General features: G+C 39.1%; 1 protein-coding gene across 1 annotated transcript in view; it reads left to right on the top strand.

The window, feature by feature from the left end:
• The first annotated feature begins 16,020 nt into the window (after positions 1 to 16,020).
• spon1a (spondin 1a) overlaps positions 16,021 to 20,872 on the top strand; it is a 55,428-nt gene continuing 50,576 nt past the window's right edge. Inside the window, exons 1-2 of the mRNA XM_034528049.1 lie at positions 16,021 to 16,252; positions 17,250 to 17,356. Coding sequence (XP_034383940.1) covers positions 16,021 to 16,252; positions 17,250 to 17,356 — 339 coding nt within the window. The remainder of the gene's footprint in view (positions 16,253 to 17,249; positions 17,357 to 20,872) is intronic.

The raw sequence follows: 20,872 nt of genomic DNA, 5'->3' as shown, positions 1-20,872 counted from the left end.
TTTGGGAGATCACGATGGAGCCAATTCTCTGTAAAGATGTGGGCACAACAGTCACCGACTTCCCATTTTTGGTTTAGGCAGAATTTATCTACAAATTGCTAGGAGCAGATTGGGTGGTGAAATATAGCTTTAGGTCCTAGCTGGGTTAGCTCAGCTCTCCGCCCTCTTGACTCCTCCTTCAGTGGTGTTTGATCCAGCAGGTCTGGCCGGTAGTCAGCCATGGGCTCAAAATCTGGTCTCCACAAATTAATCCAATCTCCACATTTTCTTCTCAGATTTTGATGAGTTCAATGTCCTATTCATAAGAGTTTGAGAAATTAAGACGAAAAGACAACAAATAAAGGCAAAAATATAGCAAAACTATACCTACCTGAAAAGGTAAATGACGGTTGCGACGCTATCGCACTGAGAAAATCTATTCGCAGACCAGGGAAATATAAACACCTGGCACTGAAAAGCACCTCTGTGGTAGTTCCCGCTACACACACTTGTAGTATTGCTGTCGTGGCCGGTAACGTGTCTCTGAAAACCGTTTCAACAAAACATACTTCATAAACTACAAACTGACACATACAGTGGATTACATTAAATGCAGTGGGATCAGGTTTAGTACTGTAATTACACTTTAATGACACTGGTATATTCACCAATTAATTCACCATTTACATGTGTAATTCTTTCCCAAAAGTATAAAGGGCAGACGGCTGCTTTTCCTCTTCTTTCGTATATCTGCAGTGGAGATGTCCGTGTGTCTGTGTGTGCGCAAACTTGTTTGTCTCGTATGTCTGAGTCTGAGTTCGTGTTTTTTTGTCTCGTCGTGCACTCATAAAGTGACCAGACTGAGAGTTAATAAATGGAGCAGGTTCAGGACAAGTTCAGAGACCTCCGGCAACGACAGTCTTTTATTTCTTTTTCCATGTTCAAGGACAAGAGCTGCATACAAATTAGAGGTAGAAATAGTACAGCATAGATCGCCTGAGGTTTTTAACATCTAAATTGGTTGAATTTGGTAGTCAGATAATTCTAGTAAACTGAGTCAGAGCAGCGGGTGTTTTATAAAAGACTTGGTGGTCATTCAAGCAGTTGTATACTGTCAGGAGGCCAGCTCTTTGATCTGCTGTTTAAATAGTTGGTTAAATGTTGTATTACTGATTATGAAATGATACATTATAAAGTGTAATTGACTGACTGCAAAGAGTAATTTGTGTTTTGAAGACCTTACTTGAAAACTTGGAGCGTGTATCAAAACCCTGCAAGACCTCTACAGCGTTTCTGTTCTTTACTCTTAAAATGGGACTTTTGGCTTGCTAATGTTAAAGCTAATCAGACAGTCTTACGTTTTCTTCGTTAATGATTAAACTGCCTCTCAGGTGATGGGACTGTATCACATGTGAAATATTATTATCCATGTTGGTACACTTACAGTATAATGAATACATTCGTCTTTCAGTTAATGTTTTAGGAGCTTGTTATTCTGCTGTCATCCGGCATGATCTTTATATGCTGTGGGATTCCTATTGATTGTGATCGACTGTTGTGTTGAAGTGAATCTATAGTTTCCTTATGTTAAACCCTGTTTGGTCGCACTGTAGATTTGATCAAACTGACAGTGAGTTTGTCCATGTCTTTGGTAACTGCTTGTAGATTTGCTTATCATTGTCTATATTGCACTGTGTACTTTAAAACTGCTGCAAAATGTTACATTTTCTGCTATTGATTTTATGGATAATGTGTTGCTTCTATTTTCTGTGTGCTTGATTAGAGGATGAAAGCCTGTATTATTGTATAGATTATCTATTATTTAAATAGTGTCTTGTTGCAATTGAGAGCTTATTTGTCACACTCAGTCAGTAAGTGTTGGTCCTCTCGCTGGGCGGCCATATTGTGCTCATGAAGCTCTTACCTGCAACACTGTGGGATGAATATACAGTGGAAACCACGTACAGTAATCACATCTATCTGGGTCAAATTGATCACATAAGTAGATTATTATTATATAATATATATATATAATATATATAGCAGTACAGATTGTATCTGTAGTGTAAACCCTGTGGCATTTGTTACAATCTAAAAAAGGGGTTATGTGCAGCAAAAATGGCAGAAGATTTGGGAGTAACTATGTACAAAAGTCAGTAAACAAATGAATCATGATTTCTAACTGAAAATATTTCCTTGTACTTAGCCACCGTTGTCACAACCGTCACTAGACGGTAGTGCTTTTATTTTTGTTGTCTTGTCACTTCCTGTTTTACTTTGAAATCATCCTCCTGTGTCATGTCTGCTGTCTTTACTTCCTCATATGTGATTACCTCTCCCTGCCCTGATGTGTTTCACCTGTGTCTCGTTAACTCCCCTCCCAGTGTGTATATATACTCTGTGCTTCACTTGTCTCGTTGCCAGTTCGTTTTTCTTCACCTGTGAGTCAACTTACCAGCGTTTTTCCTGCCTGATATCCTGTTCTGATTCCGACGTCCCTTCGTTTCCGAGTAAGCCCGATCCCTGCCTGTACCTCTGCCGAGTTTGACTGCCTTCCTGTGAATGACCCTGGACTGTTTACGTTGACGATTCTACTCTCCCCTGAGTGAGACAGCTGCTCTCACCACAGCGGGTCAGAGCCTTGCCGACCGGTCTCAGTCCCTCCCCAGTTACATCGGGAGAACCTTCGGCGGTCCTTCTCCAGAGACTCTATCCTGTTGCAATATTACCTTTATCAATAAAGGAATCCTTGTGAACTTTACTCTCTGCCTCGGGTCGTGCATTTGGGTTCTTTCATTAGTGCTCCGGCGTGACAACCGTTTTAAGACTAGGGTGTAAACCTGTAAGATAAAAGAAGAAAGAACCACAAATCTCTTTTTGCATTCAGCTGTTCTGCTCGGTGTCAAGAACTTTGACCACTCAACGTGCACCTCTCTGTAAATAATGTGTTTACGGCTGATACCTGAAAAAGAGGGGTTTCACAAAAATAAATAAAAAGCATTTAATGAATGCTTTAAATTGTTTGAATCAAAAATAATTTAAATTGAAAATTAGAAACGCTTTGTGCATACAACTTTTAAAGGGTGAAACCAGAATAATGATACAAAATTGTAAAAAGAAAAATGGCATTTTCAATAAGTGACATCTTTACTGCCATCATTTAAGAGGTTTCTCCTGGTCTAAATTGAGATTTAAAATGTATTCATTTTTTGTTTGGCTGTATTTTAAATACATAAGTATAACGTATTGGTTCTTAAGTTGTGAATATATGGAAGCAAAGAAATAATCTGCTTCAATCATAGTGTATATCTCTGTTGCAGAGTGCCATAACTAATATTTAATGGAGATTTGATCTGAGTGCAGTGAGAGTGAGTGGGAGTCAGTGTGGCCAACAATCGACGTCCACGTCAAAAGACCATGCTAAAAGAGATGCTGGCATGTTTCTAAGCAACACAGGAAATGCACAAACACACACAGATCTGACCAGCAGTGTGAAATGTTTTTCTCAAAGTGTACTGCAGCTTCCTCTGATCCCTGATAGTCCTCCATTTGTCTGTTTCCAACTACAAAACGTCTCTACTGCTCCCCACAGAGGCCCACGCCTCCAGACTCAGGGGGATCAGTCAACCCTTCACACTTTAACTTCAGCATCTAGCCATTCTAAACTCCCCTCTCTCCCACTTACTTTTATTGCAGTCGAAGTAGAAACTAAGTTTAATTAACATGAAGTTTAATTGCTGTTCAGAGGATTTGGAGGGTAATGTTTGTGTTCACTGCAGGGCACATTTAGGTAAAGATAATGAAATTGAACAGTGGAAAAAAGGACAGATTCTGAAAATAATTGCCTGATAAATAAGCTGACCATATATAGATCTAACACACAACGTTATATCACATGCTGACATGTTCCACTTGCCTACTTCACCTCACTCTGCCCTTCCCTATTTCTCCTGTTGATCTTCCATAGCTCACTCAGACAGCCCTCTGCATGTCTCCATCTCAGACCAGCAGCATGCTTGACATTGTCTCCTCCTTGCTGTCAGGTTAAGATCACAAACTCTTCATTAGTATTCAGGTGAAGGATCGCTCCATGGAGCTGAGTGGGCTTCAACTATTGGCCAAAGTCAGGCGAAAATAAAGAGCTATTGAGAACAGGAGAACAACATACATTACAATTCATTATTCATCTGTGCCAGTATGCAATATTGTTATAATTCTTGTCAAACGTATTAATCCAAGCAAATTTGTTGTTTTGTTCCAAGCAAACCTTATTGTTTACCCAATTTAAAAGGGCATTCTCGTTCTAAGACTACCATTACCCCTTATTTTAGGGTTTCTGCCACCGTTTTATCACACACAATAAGTGGAAAAATATATTTTTGTAAATTGGGTGAACTGACCCCTTAAATATCAATAATAATTAAATATCAACAACATTGTCTCTATGTAGACTCTTTTGTTTTGATGGAACCGTTTTTGTCTACTGTATGTGATGCAAATAATTGGTCTGATTATAAAAAAGAATTAATGTATGCAGTATATTGTAAAAAGTTCAGCATGTAGCCATCATCCATTCATTTGTATTGCAGTTGAAATAGAAACAACGAGACAGACCTTTGGAGTGTGTGTCAGCAGAGAGAGGCAGAATAGCTGCTGTTTGCACAGATGGATGGATCAAAAAGTCCAGGAACCACAAGTTGAGATGATTTGCCTCTGATAGCAGCCATATTTCTTCTTCTCAAAGTCAAAAAAGAAAGAAAAATATATTTTTGTGGACAATTTGTGGCTAAGAGGCCATGATCAAAACTGATAGCTGTGGAAAGGAAACACAAATCTCATTATGTCAAGATCAGTTCAACTTCACAATCTCATTGTTGCAGCGCTTTCCTTTCATCCTGATCTTTACCACATATGAGGTTTTCAGGTATGTCACCACTTTGGTGTGCCAGTCAAGATCTGAGAAATCCAATATACCTGCACTCTATTAACACATACTGTAAATCTTCTGTGAAGCGACTCTAACTTCTGCTGCCATTTGAGTTTTTTCGTTACTACTTTCCCTTTATTCCCCACATCCCACATCTGTACCCAGGGTAGTCATTTTAAACTAATGATGCCTGGAATAGACATGTAGTCCTAAATCTGTTTTTGTTTTCTGTGTCCATACTACTTTCTTCATTGCTCTCTTAATACGATATAAATTAAAAAAAATATGGAAGATGTGACCTGCGGATGTGAAAATAGTTGACAAATAGATAAAGATATATGGACTTTATTTTCCCACTGCCTGGTCTATTCCCCCTTTGACAAATTGCAGATATTGAAGGCTGTTAATGCTATGAAACTTTGTCTTTTAATGCCTCATTTCAGAATGAATTTAATAAGTAGAGTTGAAGTGCAAAGCTACGAGGCTGTCAGCAAACTGCATCGAGCATCTAACCACTGTCTGACTGCATTTCAGCTTCAGACACACACACCATGTGCTTCCTTTGTCCACAGTCTATTGAAACACACCTCCCAACATGCTGGGCTGAAATGAGTAATGCCCCAAGCAGAGATTAAATCGGGAAAGAAGGCACCGGAAGAATGGTTTCATGTGAAGGTAGTGGGATTTGGCGGAGTAGATAGTTTGATGGAGAGACAGAGGGAGATAATGCCCCACTATTGTGATGATCTCTGAGACCATGAGCCATCCCAACTTCCGTCTTGGAGAGAAATGCATCTGTTCATTGCCTGTAGGTTGGTGTGAAAACCTGAGTCTGTTGTATTTGTGTGGGTAGGGGGTGGTGGATGGATGCGTGTATATTCATCTCAGAGCCAAAAGCGCTTATAGCCCCGTTGCTTTTACGTCTATGACAATGTATATTGGAAAATGACTCATGTGGGAGGTCTATGAAATGAGAATTGCTTTCTAGCAAGATGAAGTTCATGTCACTATATATGGGTAGAAGGAAGGAAGGCAGGACAAACACTGTAGAGGAATATGTTGGCTGTCTGGACAGCAATAAAACAAATGTAAAAAATACATCATGGGTATAGAAATACCTGGTTTTATTTAATGTCTGCCTTACTTCAGTGGTTAATGCTGGAAACAAGATCAAGATCGTAGTGTGTGGAAGCTAGATGTTGAAATAAGGAGCAGCAGGCGCCAACTCATTAGGTTTATAACATGTTGATTAGGGATAGGAGTGAGTAAAAGGTTATGGTAGTTTTAGGCCAATTGATTCTATGGAGTGAACCAGGACGTTGCCTTTCACATTTTACATACAAAGAAGCAGTAAAATACATATGGGTAGGAGCAAAAAAAGTGGGGTTGATACATTTAGGAGCGGCTGTAGCTCATGGGGTGAGTGGTCGCAACCACAAGGTACCCGGTACGCTGTAAATCTTTGTGTCTTTGTGTGCTTGCTTAAAACCTTTTTAAATAAGTAAATTAATAAATAAGCACTGCGTATACAGAATACAGCTGTCTCTTTCTTTTGTCGACAGCTGATCTTTGAGAGGACTTTGCTGTTCAATGGATAGAGGGATTGGGTTTGCTGGAGATGGGAGTTCAAAACAAACATCCTGGCTTTCAGGCTTTTTGATTCAACAACATCAAGAAAAGAACACTTGTGCGTTATTCATATCCAATTTTATAAAGTTGTCTCAGCAGCAATGAAGGGAAGAATGAAATAAATCCATTAGCTCAATAAGGGCAGCCCAAGATAAGCTTCTGCTGATTCGTTTGCCATAAATTGAAGAACTTGGTAGGCTGAGCATCCTTATATTTTAAGTTTTATTTCATATAGATTTCTATGCTTTTTCTGCTATCATACCATACATACTTCTGTATTATGTCCTGGAGTATAGCTCTATACTATTGAATCTGAAGGCAGTCACACCTTCAAAGAGAACTTGTTTGAGTTGTGTCAAAATGACATGTAATGTGTGACTGTAGAAAGTTCAACTGTGCGTATGTGGTAGGAACATGAAAAACATATTACCAGTGGCGGCTGGCCAATAGAGGGCCACAGGGCCTGGCCCCACCCACCTTGAGGCACAAAAAAAATAAGTATACACAAATTATACTAATATTATTAATAATATTTATAAATTATACAAATTGTCAATATTTGTGTTTTGGAAATATAGAATATACCCAATAATATTTGTAAAATAGGATATCTGCGCAAAATATATGCTTTTCCTGCACTTCGTTTTGGCCCAGAAGAGACGGGTCTAAGAAGCAGTTTAGCCTATTACTGATTAAATATATAAATGAGTGATATATACATATATTAATATACTGAATTGTATGAATAATATATCCTTATTATGTCAGTGTTGGAATAAATGTTAAATATTTAACTACAAAGTAGAAATGCGTGTTTGATTGCATTGAATCATACTGGGATGTTTGCTGAAATTGATTGGATGGCCCTACCAAAAAATACGGTGTCTGCCATAACTTACTCTGATGAATACATATTTATCAATGACTATTCCAATTACTGTATGTGCTCATGTTCACTGTTGTCCATTACATTGTCAGCATGTTATACAGTATAGTTATGTTACTACTTGAAAATCTCAAAGCTGCCTGAAAATACTACACTCGGATACAGTGTATAATATATCATGTAAAATATTTGTATTCTTTCTTCATTAACTTAAAGTTTGATTTATTTTCAAACAGAACTAGTTCATACAACACACTAAATACAGATTACACTATGAATCATCTGGCCTACTGAAAAAGTAACAATTTCCCGATAACCTTTTGAACTTCACTTGTCAAACATATTTAATTAGCTGTGTTTTGAACTATCAGTTTATAATTTGAAGAAAGCCACATCCACTAATGGAGTTGTAAAATACAGAGGTATGATGCATGTTTCCCAAACAATGAAACTGGTGCTTTAACTTACTTGATAGGATGAGGTACATTACATTACATGTCATTTAGCTGACGCTTTAATCCAAAGTGACTTACAATAAGTGCATTCAACCATGAGTACAAACTCAGAACAACAAGAATCGAGAAAGTACAATTTCTTCACTAAAGTTAAACTACAAAGTGCTATCAGTAAGAGACATTTAAGTGCTACTAAAGTGCTACTACGGCGCTACCTTCCCTATTCAATTTCTCTACATGTTGTGCTCTGAATATAATGGTATGAACATGTGCTGGATATATGTGTGATTAATGGAAATTTCTCCCCAGAGGAAAATGTCTTGTCAGAAGCAAACCTAGGCACTTTACTTAGATACGTGCAATTATTTGGCTTTTAGCCCTTTTTCTTGCACTATGTCTACTGCGAAATGAAAAACTGCAAAACTTCTTTGTGCCTCAGGATTTCTGCCTGCTTGTCTGCTGCTTTGCTGCACACTCATTCTGCCATCTCCCCTCGCTCTGCATTGTTTCACCATCAGCTCCTCTCTGACCTCTGCCACCACCAGCTGGATTCTCCCCAGAACAGCCATCTTCATACTCTGCAGCCTGTTGATACACTTGGCTTTATCATTCCACATTTAGAGTCTTATTCCTGTATTTGGTTTACCCCTTTGGATTGTTCATCACCGCTAACAACTCAAGAATGTTCACTAGTTAAATATCTCCAGTCTTTTAACTGGATATGTTGGAGACTACCGACTAATACTGAATTTCCCAGCTCCTGCTCAATTTACCTCCAAAAATCTCAACAACAACTTTTTAGGATCATTTTGTCTTTCATTTTCTTCTGCATTTTTCCTACAAACAGGAACACTATCTGAAAACATCACTACAGTTATAACATAAAAGGTCACATATTACATCATATCTTTTAGAATTAGCTGCTGCACCTTCAGTCATTTAGATTTGGCAGTAATCCCAACAAAACTCATGACATCCTGTTGGGCCTGTAGATTGATGATGTAACACATTCCCAACATATTTTACTACAGGTATCGATATATTCTTTGTGTGTATGTTTCTTCTATGTAATAAGCTCTGAAATGTCCACAAGGAGTGCTACATTGTCGACTGAAACCACTGTGCAGTGTAACAGTATTTTATAGAGCCCTTTAATAAATGCTGTTGAATGAGTATAAATGTTGCACATGATCGAACTCAAGAGTAATTTTTGAGTCCAGTCAAGATTGGTTGTTGCTCTGGATAAAACTATATTGTAAAATGTAATTGTTATTCTATCCACTATATAATAAATATGGCCTCAAGAAGTTGAATTGTCTCTCTGACACAACTCATTAGAAGCTTTACTAATGTAATATGTATGCAGAGTTATTATGTTGGACTGTACAATATGTACATTGTATCGTGCCCGCCCCTATTATGTAGTGTAGTCTATTGCACTGCATTGTGATGCCTCACATGATCTGTGAATTTCATTCAAATCATTGTTTGAAACATCAAAGTAACTATCTACAAAAAGCATTTGTAGCACATACAATACTACACTCAGGAGTGGACAATTATTAGTTCTTCATCCTATAAAAATGTATTATTTATTTGCATTATTATTTGTATTTGATTATTCATGTATGCAATCTCTTCATTATTATCCTTATTTCCCCTCTTTTTTTCTCTTTTTTCTTGGAGTGAGCACCATTTGATTGTCGTTCTTTCTGTGTGTTGTACACTGTACCTGAATATCATTTGTACCAAAACTGAAAAATGTACAAAGAAAGTGACTATATGAAAATACATACTAAATACAAAACTAAATAAAAATTGTGTAAAAAAAAAAGTAACGATCTATATATTATCCTATCATAACTGTAAAGGTGGTTTTCAAGCTGTTTTGCATTACTGTACTGATAAGTTTAGTTTATTATTATTATTATTACTATTAATGTGTAAGTGTTAACACTACTCCCTGCACCCTGTTCATATGTCCTCAACAGATTTGCAACCTTGCAGCGTCACCAATGCAGACATCACTTCCTGTATTCGTTACCCTGGCAACATAATTACCTCGATACTTTTTGCTGCTACTTTTGACATTTTACACCCCTGAAATTAAATATTGAATATTAGAACAAAAACTGATACATTCTATTAAAAACTGTAACTGTAAATACATGTTATTTGATTGAATGACAAGTACAGTGTCAAGAGGTTATATCATGCGGATTATTTACAGATTATTATGTAATATTATACTTTGATCATGTACTCTTTATTATGTCCTACACCAGCCAAACTGATGTAAATTCAGCTTGCTAGTAATTTTAAGGTCAACAGAATAGTATTTGATTTTTAGATTATTTTAGCATTGTTGTATTTAGGTCAACTTAAACAGTCAATAATCAATAATAAAGCTATTTACAATGGCAATACGTTTGTAAACGTCTCTATGAGTTTTACACAGTTCACCGTTCCCTTAGCTTAGCAGCTGAATACCCTGAACACTGGGCATTATACTTGGCATAGAGCTACAAGGCAATTGGGACGCATCTTGATATGTGCTGATGTACTGTTCAATTATTATCTCATTTTATGTCAAACTTGGCATTATGTTGAAAGTAGTATGTGTTTTGACTATTAACACATTCTACCGGGCTCATTTGTGGTCTGATCAATTAGTTTAAGTTCGGATATGGTTTTGAGCGGCAATAGAGTGGGATGTGTTTAGAAGAGAGATGCAGGACCTGAAGTACATCCAGGTGTTACATTCGAGGAGACAGAACACAACTCCGTCTTTTGCTAACGCAAGTGTTTTCCTATTTAAAGGTCATCAGCAAGTGGAGGCTGACAATCAGAAAAGGTCAACGCCTCTTTGTAAATGCTGGTAACAAAATGTATCATAACCAAGTGGAAAATACAGTATCAGGTCCCTGAACTCACAATGGTACAAATAGTACCATTAGTGGTGAGAAAACACAATAGATTGTGAATTGATGTAATACATGAGACAGACCTATTGTACAAAAGGATCGAGTTGTTGAATGACGTGCCAATGAAAGACTGTTGGCCAGAACAGTGTTGGAGAATGTCACAGCACTTATGGCACAGACCTCATAGATGTTAATGTGACATTTAAACCAGACCTCATCTCTTGCCCTTCAACTTTGTAAGGATGCTGTGTGCCACAGTCCTCTAAAAGGTACAAACTAAATGTCTCCTGTCACACGCATAACCTCACATGGTCAGTATTTGCATAATGTCAAAGACGTAAAGAATAATTCGCATTACATCTATTATTTACATTTCAATGTTCAGACTCAACTGATAATGCAATAACTGAATTTATATAAACTGTAAAGATTTTGCTGGTCCCCAGGTTTTCCTAAGGACTACATCTACAATAAATAATTCCACTTTTAGTGTAAATTGCTGGCAAAGTGATAGACTCAAGGACTCTCTAATGTGTCATTGTTCATGTGAGTATTTATTTGCTTTACTTGTGAAGACAGATAGAGTTGAAGCACTTCACACACTTATTGATACCTGTCATATTGGTTTAGAGATTAGAATGCTGTCTTAGTTGGCTGTGTTATTTGTTGTAATGTCCAGGCTCCTAAATATCATTATCCAAACACATTCAAGACAGACAGTCTTCAGCAGGATAACTCTATCTATTATTGTATCATAATAGACTAGTGGCAAACTTTGGCTGAGACAGCTGGTTTCTGAGACAGATACATAATAGTTCCTGACAGGGTGTGTGATTTCCTCCAAGCCATTTAGATATGGCCCAGGTCTCCTAAGAGCTAAAGACAGGATTCAATAAGTAATGCCTCAGCAGGCCCCAGAACCTGGCGATCCCGTCACCCTCTGGCTGACTGTAATCATTTGTGATAGCCCCCGTATGCCTGCTGGCCTCCCAACAGCACATGTTTCACTCAGGCTTTTAGATGGGCATCAAAATGCATTACCTCCAAAGCAGTAGATGGGGGCCTGTATGCGTGAAACCAGGGTGGAAATATAGACATTGACTCTGTCTGCAGACCAAGATTGCTGAACCGTGCAGAGTGACATCAGTGCCTGTTATACCGTTAATGCACTTAAGTTCAGGATATGTCTGTCATTGTAATACATACATTGAATCATGTATGTGAAATATATGTCTGAAAACTATACATTAATGCAATAACGCTCAAGGATTGTGAAAAGAGTTGTATTCCTTCTTTCCTGTCCAGTTTATCCAACTGCTTCTCTTTCTCTGTCAAATTAAGTGGAAACAACATGGCAGATCTTCTCAGGTTCTCTGCTTATTGTACTTTTGCATGGTAAATATGGCCTTAATGACTCGGCAGCAGGGGGCTCGGCTGTTTATTGAGCAGGCTCTCCTGCTCCACCACGATCAAATAAGAGCCTAATTTGATTTTCACTCTTGACCTCTATTCCTCTCAGAAAACAACGAAGCACAAGGAATGTTTTCAAAGGCTTGTGCAGGAATAGAGAAATTAAGAGGCGTGTAGAGGAAGAGTTAATAATGGTTTTGAAGATTTTGCTCATGAAGCTATAAAATGTATATTATACTTTCCTCCAACACACACATTCAGCATACAACGCATACCTATTGTGTGAATTCATACATGCACACACTGGTTTCAAGGGGAAAATGGATTCATAAAAGAAATGCTGAGAGGAATAGTCCAACATTTTGTGAAGACCGCTTAATTGCTTTTTCTGCGAATTAGATAAGAAGATTGATACAGCTGATGTGTGTCGGTTAAATATAAAGCTACCAGCAGCAGGCAGTGAGCTTACCTTAGCTTAGCACTATGACGGAAAACATTTGTCTTGACAAAAATGATACTGCAAATTATAAATGTTACACCAATATTTTTGCACGGATTGTACAAATGAGATATAACAGTTGCTGGTCATTGGACGTTCCTGGTGTCCATGTGCTAAGCCAAACAAACAGCCTTCAGAGTTGTATCAAGCATATCATCTAACTCAGTGAATTCAGCATATTTACCAACATGTAGCTTTAAGCCTATTGTGTTTTATATTGTGGTCAGTAGTAAAAGCAAACTAGACAAGCCAAACATCTTATTTAAAATGATAGCTGCTTTTAAGGATGTTGTGGGCAGTGATACAAATCTGAATTTGTGTCTGTTTTTTTGAAGACCCATCTTATGATTTGATCCCTTAGAAGGCTTCGATGTAACAGTACAAGAGACCACTTCAGTGGAAACCAGCAGACCGTGGCATCCCTACAGAGGAAAACACACAGTGGTTGTCTAGACTGACAGTAACAACCTCATGTGCTGACGACCAACTCCACAGACCACATGTGTTCTGTCACACTGACGTCAGAGGCGAGAAAGATCTCTGTTTTCTAACACCAGACATGAATCCCTAAACGACATGATCCATGCTGAAGTGCTGAATTACTAACTTTACACCAACATTTCAGCTGCTGTAGGTCCATATTGCTTCCTGTTGTTAAGTTTATCAGTCCATCATTTCTTTCTACATGATTTTATTAATGAACAACTGAACTGTCACTCTTTGTATATATTGTACTTTTGTGTCACCCCTTGGATTAAATCAGTTATAATATAATAAGGTTAAGTAACATGTATTTGTCCAGAACAGGTCAGCTAAGAGTCAAAGCTATTTCCAGCGTTGGTGCTTTTCACATCCCTAGTTGCATGCAGTGACACAGTACATTCACAGTCTCCTACTGTTGACTCTGAGTGGCTCCCCTGGAGCTGTTGGGGCTAAGTGCCCCATTCAAGAGCAACTCAACAATAGTGTTCAGGAAATGACAGCTCATAACTCATCCAACTTCACCACTCAGATTTCATTGACTTGTTTGGGAATTCAAAACAGATTCATCTGGCCACAATCTACTTCCCTAACATTATTGGTCAATAAAACATTTAGATATTGTCATCCCTTCAGGGTATGAAGGTATGTAATACAAAGCAGAGTTTTATATATATAATTGATATTCAGGAACTTCAGTCTCCGGTTTGTTGGGTCATAATTGTTCATTCATATACATATTTGTCCAAAGAATGCAACAACCATCACACTTCTAGAGCTATTGTTTGTTTTTCAGAAAGTGAAGAGTGACCAGCACTTTTTATAATAGATTAAGAAGTAAATGTCTTTGAAAATGATGTTATGCTGTTTCTCAGCTTTTTTTACTGTAATTGGCAAAATGTATTATGAAGATCTTGCATATATTCTTCTGCTGCACAGTATATTTAGTCAAAAGGGCCAGGAGTAACCAGAGAACCGAAGGCAAAGAGATACAGCTCAGCAGGGCTGCAAGACAAAATGCTTTCATGACACCTGCTGGTGTATCGTTCTGCTCTCCAGAATCTCTTCCTCTCCTCCCCCATCATCCATCCATCAACCCAGCGGTAGATGCACAGAGCTCGCCCCCCTCTCAGTTTTTCAATGGCCATCAGAAGTGGTTACATTCTCATTACATGCCTGCTGACCCTTTTGAAGGCTGAAATAAACTATGGGGGTGTTCCAAGAAAATGCCACAAAGAATAACATGTATCTTTACTTCTGTGCAAGATTAGGAGGCACAGAAAAGAGAGGAATTACATCAACATTTCTTTTTGGTTTATCGCCTCACACCCAGCGTTGTGTTGTGGAATGTTGTGTAACGTGTAATTTCTTTATTTCCGTGACTGGAGAACTGTGGTGAAAAGAAAACTATCAAATCCAACATGCTTTAGACGACAGAAGGAATTATGAGTGAAAAGGAATATAACGTGAGGATGATAACAGGGGGGAGGCAGTCAGTTATTTCTTAGTTTGTTAATGAGACACTGAAGGTCAAACAAAGCAAACCACATGATAGATTAAAAAGTGATTAGTATCTGTAAGGTAGTTTTCTTACCGGTTAAGTCCAAACACACACTATGTTTTCCAGACTGGTGCATACTTCAACCATTAAGGCTTGGAATGGGAAGTAAGTGGTAGAGCTAAGGGTCCAGCTCTTGGGACCACAACTAAATCACTATGCTTCTGTTATTTTATGATTTCTATAGTTGCTGAATCCAGCAATCAATAAATAAATGTAGGATAATATGTTGTATAAAAGAATAATGCAAATGTCACTCAAAACACTCATGCATTCTTCATCATGTATTAAATGACATCATACCTGGACACAAAGGACACAAAGGACCTAATAGAGAGCACTTGGTCACGATCATGAGTCATACTGGAACTCTATTGACATCCTGATTACTGATTCTGGTTTTGTCTGAAGGGGAGCGGGAAAAGTGTGTGTGTACATAGAGTATTATGAAAGAGACCGAGCAGACAATAAAGACAAATGAGACAGTTAGTGCTTTGATCCGAGGATCATATCAAAACTATTCTAACAGCTTGTGTCCCTACCAGGGGCTTGTGAATGACAACAATTAAAATACAATTGTTGTTTGAATATGCATGTTTTTTTTAATTTGGCTTTGCAAACAGTGAACACTTAAAAATATGACTATAGTGTATATGCCTGTTCTCACTAATGTGTGAAATCAGGTGGACACTGTACTGCTCCGCGAAGAGAGCCCAACACACACCAGTCACCGAGGTCCTAGACAACCGCTCGGGATGCTTTATCAAATCCTTTGCGTGCGTGCTCGTGTTTTCCGTAAAGCTCGTGAGTGGAGACGCGCACGCCGCCCTGAGAGTTCAGTCCAAGTATGTCAAACGTGTCGCCTCCTCTCCTCACACGCACTGGTGTGCATGTTTGTTTTACTTCCGTGTGTTGGTTCAGAGTTGTGTTCACGGAGTCTGTTAGTAAACAGCAGTGACCTCGGACACGCAGCGCGCATCCTCTCTTGGACATTTCCTCAGACCTCCCTCTCTCTCTCTCTCTCTCTCTCTCTCTCTCTCTCAGTCTAACCAGCCGCGCACACTGTGCAGTGCGAGAGTGCACAGCGCATCCCAGCCAGTCCTCCTCCTCCTCCTCCTCCTCCTCACACGCCGGGATGGATCGACCCTCCTAGCAGAGCACAAGTCCACTTCCCCAGTTGGCAAGTTGAGTTGTAATTTTGGAGCTGAAACAAACGTCTTCTCCGGCTGACTATTTCCTCCGCGCATCAACTTGGCTGTGGGAGAAGTCCACGATGACACCCGCCGGGCTGCGCTCGCGCCTGATGCTCCTGCTCTGCTTCCTCTCCACGGCAGCGTGCAATATGTTTGCATTCACCGACGAGCCCTCTGAGAGAGCCGGGAGAGGAGACGGGTACTGTAGTCGGATATTACGGGCTCAGGGCAATCGGAAGGAGGGCAACAGTGAGTTTCGCCTCCGCGTTGAGGGAGACCCGGAGAGCTACCAGCCAGGGAGCACATACAGAGGTTGGTTCATCCGCGGGAGACACTGCGCTGGTTGGCACAATGTGCGTATTGGGAAATAATCTTTAATCCGAGGTCAGTAGGCTTTGCAAACTTAAAACAAGTTGTACACTCTACTTTTGATGCGAGGCCATTGTATTCACCCAGAAAGCAGCCTAATCTGTATTCGGTTCGCAAAGAGACGATCTTTTCTCCCACTCAGGAAATATGTATTTAAACTATTAAAAGCCAAAGGTGATAATTAAAAATGTCCTTTTATTTTTATTATGTTGTTTAATATTATCATTTAAACATGCGTAAAGTGTCTTTGAGTACAATGTAAAACGCTTTATAAATAAAATGCACAATGATAATAATACGATTTAATATTATTAGTATTAATCCATCTACTATGGACATCCACGAGTAAGCTACGCAGTAACATCTCTTTCATGATCAAACATTAAAAAGGTTTATATAAAGCTAAATTCCTTTGAGAACACTTCCATGTTGGTATTCTCTTTCAAACATATTTATTTAAAGCAAGCAGTCCTTGATTTCATAGCTTTTGTCTAAAGTCGAAGTTATTGGGTGCTGTTAATAGGCATGTGCCATCTGCTCTGTGAATCTCTCAGGCTCATGCTGTTCTGGACTCATATGTTGCACTGTGGTTAGTTCATTCTTTTGGGGATCAAATCATAAATCGTTTTATATCATCCAAAGCCAAAAACTGAATAAGTGGAGAGTTAGTAATCACATTTTTTGCATATGCCAAAACTAGAAATTCATAATTTTTGTTAAACATGTATAAAACCTCTCTCTTAAACATCTTTTGGAAATAATGCCAGGCTGTCTGAGCTAAATCCTCAATAACAGGTGAAACTTGTGATTGTGCACGCATTCAGGAAGGTAGTTAATTAAGACCACTTCAGTCTGGTGTTGGTTTGGCAGTTAGGGTTGTAACTCAGCTGCTTTCTCTGTCAAGTGATGCTTGTTGTCTCTCTTGTTTGATTTCATCCAGTGACTGTGATTGCATCCAGCCCCGCCTACTTCAGAGGGTTCACCCTTATTGCCCTGAGGGAGGGAGCAGAAGGAGACAGGGACAAGGACTACGCTGGCAATTTCCAGGTAAGGTTGCAGCTAAAGATATGACTGCTTGTAAAATTGGAAAAGATGACCAGTAGCTATGTTTTCTTTATCATCAGAGCACAGTTACATGGCAATTAATTAAACCATATATCACACCTGTAACCCTGGTACTTAGTGTAGATACTTCCTCTGGACTCCAGCACAACACTGTGCATGAACTGTGTGAAGAAAGAAAGAAAAAAGGCAGATCTTGTTGTAGATTGGGGGGGTGGGGGGTCTTGACAGATTTTCTTTGCACAGCTTTCCTGTAATTACATGTCAAGGTGTGATTATTCTCACCTTACCTTCTCAAATGGGCTTGATATGAAAACGGCATACTCAGCTCAGCTTTTCAGGTTGTGAAAAGTACTGTGCACATGTGTAGAATGTAAGAGTTGTGTGCCCACAAGCACTGGTGCAGTTGAAAGGCTAATACGTATTTTACACAGGCAGAACGAGCTGGAGTACTGTAAGAGAGAGAACAGAGTGAAGCCAATAGTGTTGGAAGAAGACAAGGAAACCGATGGTGTCACACGCTTGTGATAATGGCCGAATATGTGAGGCCATTGTAATTATAATACAGTGTGAGGAGTCGAGTGGGAGAGAAAAGCAGAATAGTGGTTGATGGGATGTGTATGTGGGTGAGTTTGAATGAGGAAAGATATTATTTATGTAATATAACATACATTTCTTGAATGCTACAAAGGAGTATATATAGTGCTATACAGAGCATCATGTAATGTGCGTAGATGCTATTACAGCACATTCACAGTGTATAACTACATGGTTAAGTTGATATAACAGAACGTTCATAACCTTTAAATGAATTCCTCTTCACTGATTCTTGTTGTTTAGCTTACTGTGTCATACCAAATTGTTATTTCATCCATGTCTAGGCTGCAGTTTCATAAATTCATAAAGCTTACAGTGCAGGATGCCATCCTAAAACAAAAACTGAGCAACCGAGGAATTTGTTTTAGCTATATCAAGTACGCAAAATGTTAGATAAATACTTGATTGTAGTTCACAACAGTAAAACCAGTATACCATGATGCAGTGTATTTTTTCATAAGAAAATGCAAGGCATACATAAAGTACATGAAGCTGAGAACTTCAAATTATATGTCTTCAGACCTTGTAAAGAATGTGTTTTAATGGGTTTAACAGCATGTGTGGAGTTATCTTGTCATACCCCACTTGCAAGATTATTTTCAGTTGTATTTGTCCTTGCAATTGATTTCATGCTGTTGTTATATAGTGCCAACCTTGAGATTGGTCTTCGGAGGTATGACAGTGTGTGGCGTGGTGTGACCGGCAGGAGTAAAAAGGGGAAACACTACATCATTTAGCCACGTTCAGTCACTTTGCTCTCCACACATGGATGAGACTGAGTGAGGAGTGCACATCAAATGATAGATAGATGTGTGACCATAGATGTTGGCATCTAAAGTAAAAATAATGGATATGTCTGCTAGGTTTTAAGAAGTTGAAGGTCTCTTTCACAGCTGCAGATGATCACCTGTTTCGTTACAAGCACCATGTGACATCGAATTAAAGATAAACTACCGTCCAAAGAGATATTCCTCTAGCATCACCTGCTCAGGTAGTCTTTCATGTTTTATGTTTAAAAAAAGACACACACACACACACAGACACACACACACTCTCTCTCTCTCTCTCTCTCTCTCTCACACACACACACACACACACACACACACACACGCACACACCATTCCTCCACTCTGAAAGGGTCCTGGGTGGGCCGGCCCTCCAGGCATTGAGAGATGACAAAAAAAAAGCTGCAACAGAAGACGTCAGGCTTTATTTAACATACAGCTCATTTGAAATCTGTTGGTGTGCCCCATCTCAGCCGTCTCAGGACAGCTCCCGACTTGATGAAAAGCACTTTTATTGAGCTCTCTGGGAAGGTCAGATGCCACTGTGTGTATGTGTGTTTGTTGGCAAGAGCGTAAACCAGTGGGCCATGCTGGTGATGTCTGATGAAACATTACTTCTCAGCAGGGTGAGATGATAGAACAAAAAAAGGCAAACGTGGCTATGCAAAGGGTGAAATCATTGCCTCTTTGCTGAAAACACAACAGATATTGTTCCATTTGCATTCACTTTTCTAGTCCAGTCTTCATGTTATTTTAGATCAACGTTATTGTTTTGGTCTGACCAGGGCCCTATTTCTCGTACGTGGCTCAACTAAGTCGATCAAATGTCCTATTAGCCGGCTAAAATTAACATGATGATTGACATCAGGCTATCCCGGTTTCTTAAAGGCTGATCCGCACTCAAACCATCTCGTTAATTTGAGCCAGACGTCAGTTCACAGGATAGTTGCGCGTGCCCCTTTAAATTCAGGAGATGATCATGAACGTATATGAGGAATTCCAGACCATAATCATGGCAAAATCTAATCAACTCATTCACTTCACTCGTGCTGGAGAGGGGGCGTGGCTTATCTCCATGGAAACATTTATAACTTCCGCCATCCACCATGGAAGAAATAACTACTGCTTTATACTCGGAACATCTAATGCCCTCGTGTTTGGGTTCATAACATTAATATCATATATATATATATATATATTTATATATATATATATATATATATATATATATATATATATATATATATATTTATACATAACATCACCCGTGTGGATGACAATCCTCTTTATTTGCATCCATTTGTCTGTGCATTGACTTTCATGGAATCTACTCGCAACGCAGCATAAGTGTTGGGAAAATGTATCGGCTAATTTTAAGTGCCTCATTCTTTAAATGTGCCTGCTGGCAGTCGGCTTAATGGCATGCATCATCCAATGAGATCTAAATAGCTATCTCAACTCTTTCAGAACAAGTAGATAATACATATGTGTATATACATGTATGTGGAGATGACCATATAGAACTTGTATTGCATTTACACGGACATGGCCATGAAACGTAATGAACACCCATGAGTTCCACCAAAACCATGGCATACAGCGGCTTTCCCGATGTTCTGCATCGCCGACACTGTAGAACACTGTCGAACACTGTACCACAATGTACCACACTGTACCACAATGTACCACACTGTACAACAATGTACAACAAGGCTCTGCATACAGTCTGTGAGACAGTCAATGCAGGGCTGCGGCGTGTGGTGTTCAATGTACGGCTCGAGAAGGTCTTTAATAAATGATTCTTTGTGGGCAGAATTGATGGCACTCGTATAGGAAGTCATCATCACGTGATAACGGATCTTGGCGATCTCGGAGAACTCTCTCCCTATAAAACGTTAATCTAATTAATATCACTCCTTCATCAATGAGGAAGGGAGCTGCCATTTTCTTCAGGGGGCGTGACCAGTTTATCCAGCTAGACCGAATGAGCCTGCGCCAAACTTGCTTCGAGGAACCGAAAACCCTGACTTGTGTAATCTCATCCGGAATATTATCCCGCTAACCACGTTAGCCAGGTACGAGAAATAGGGCCCAGCTGCTAGAGCCAAACACTTGTTTA

This window comes from Cyclopterus lumpus, chromosome 3, assembly GCF_009769545.1.
Source record: "Cyclopterus lumpus isolate fCycLum1 chromosome 3, fCycLum1.pri, whole genome shotgun sequence".
Taxonomy (NCBI): domain Eukaryota; kingdom Metazoa; phylum Chordata; class Actinopteri; order Perciformes; family Cyclopteridae; genus Cyclopterus; species Cyclopterus lumpus.
This window is presented reverse-complemented; position numbering and strand designations above follow the sequence as displayed.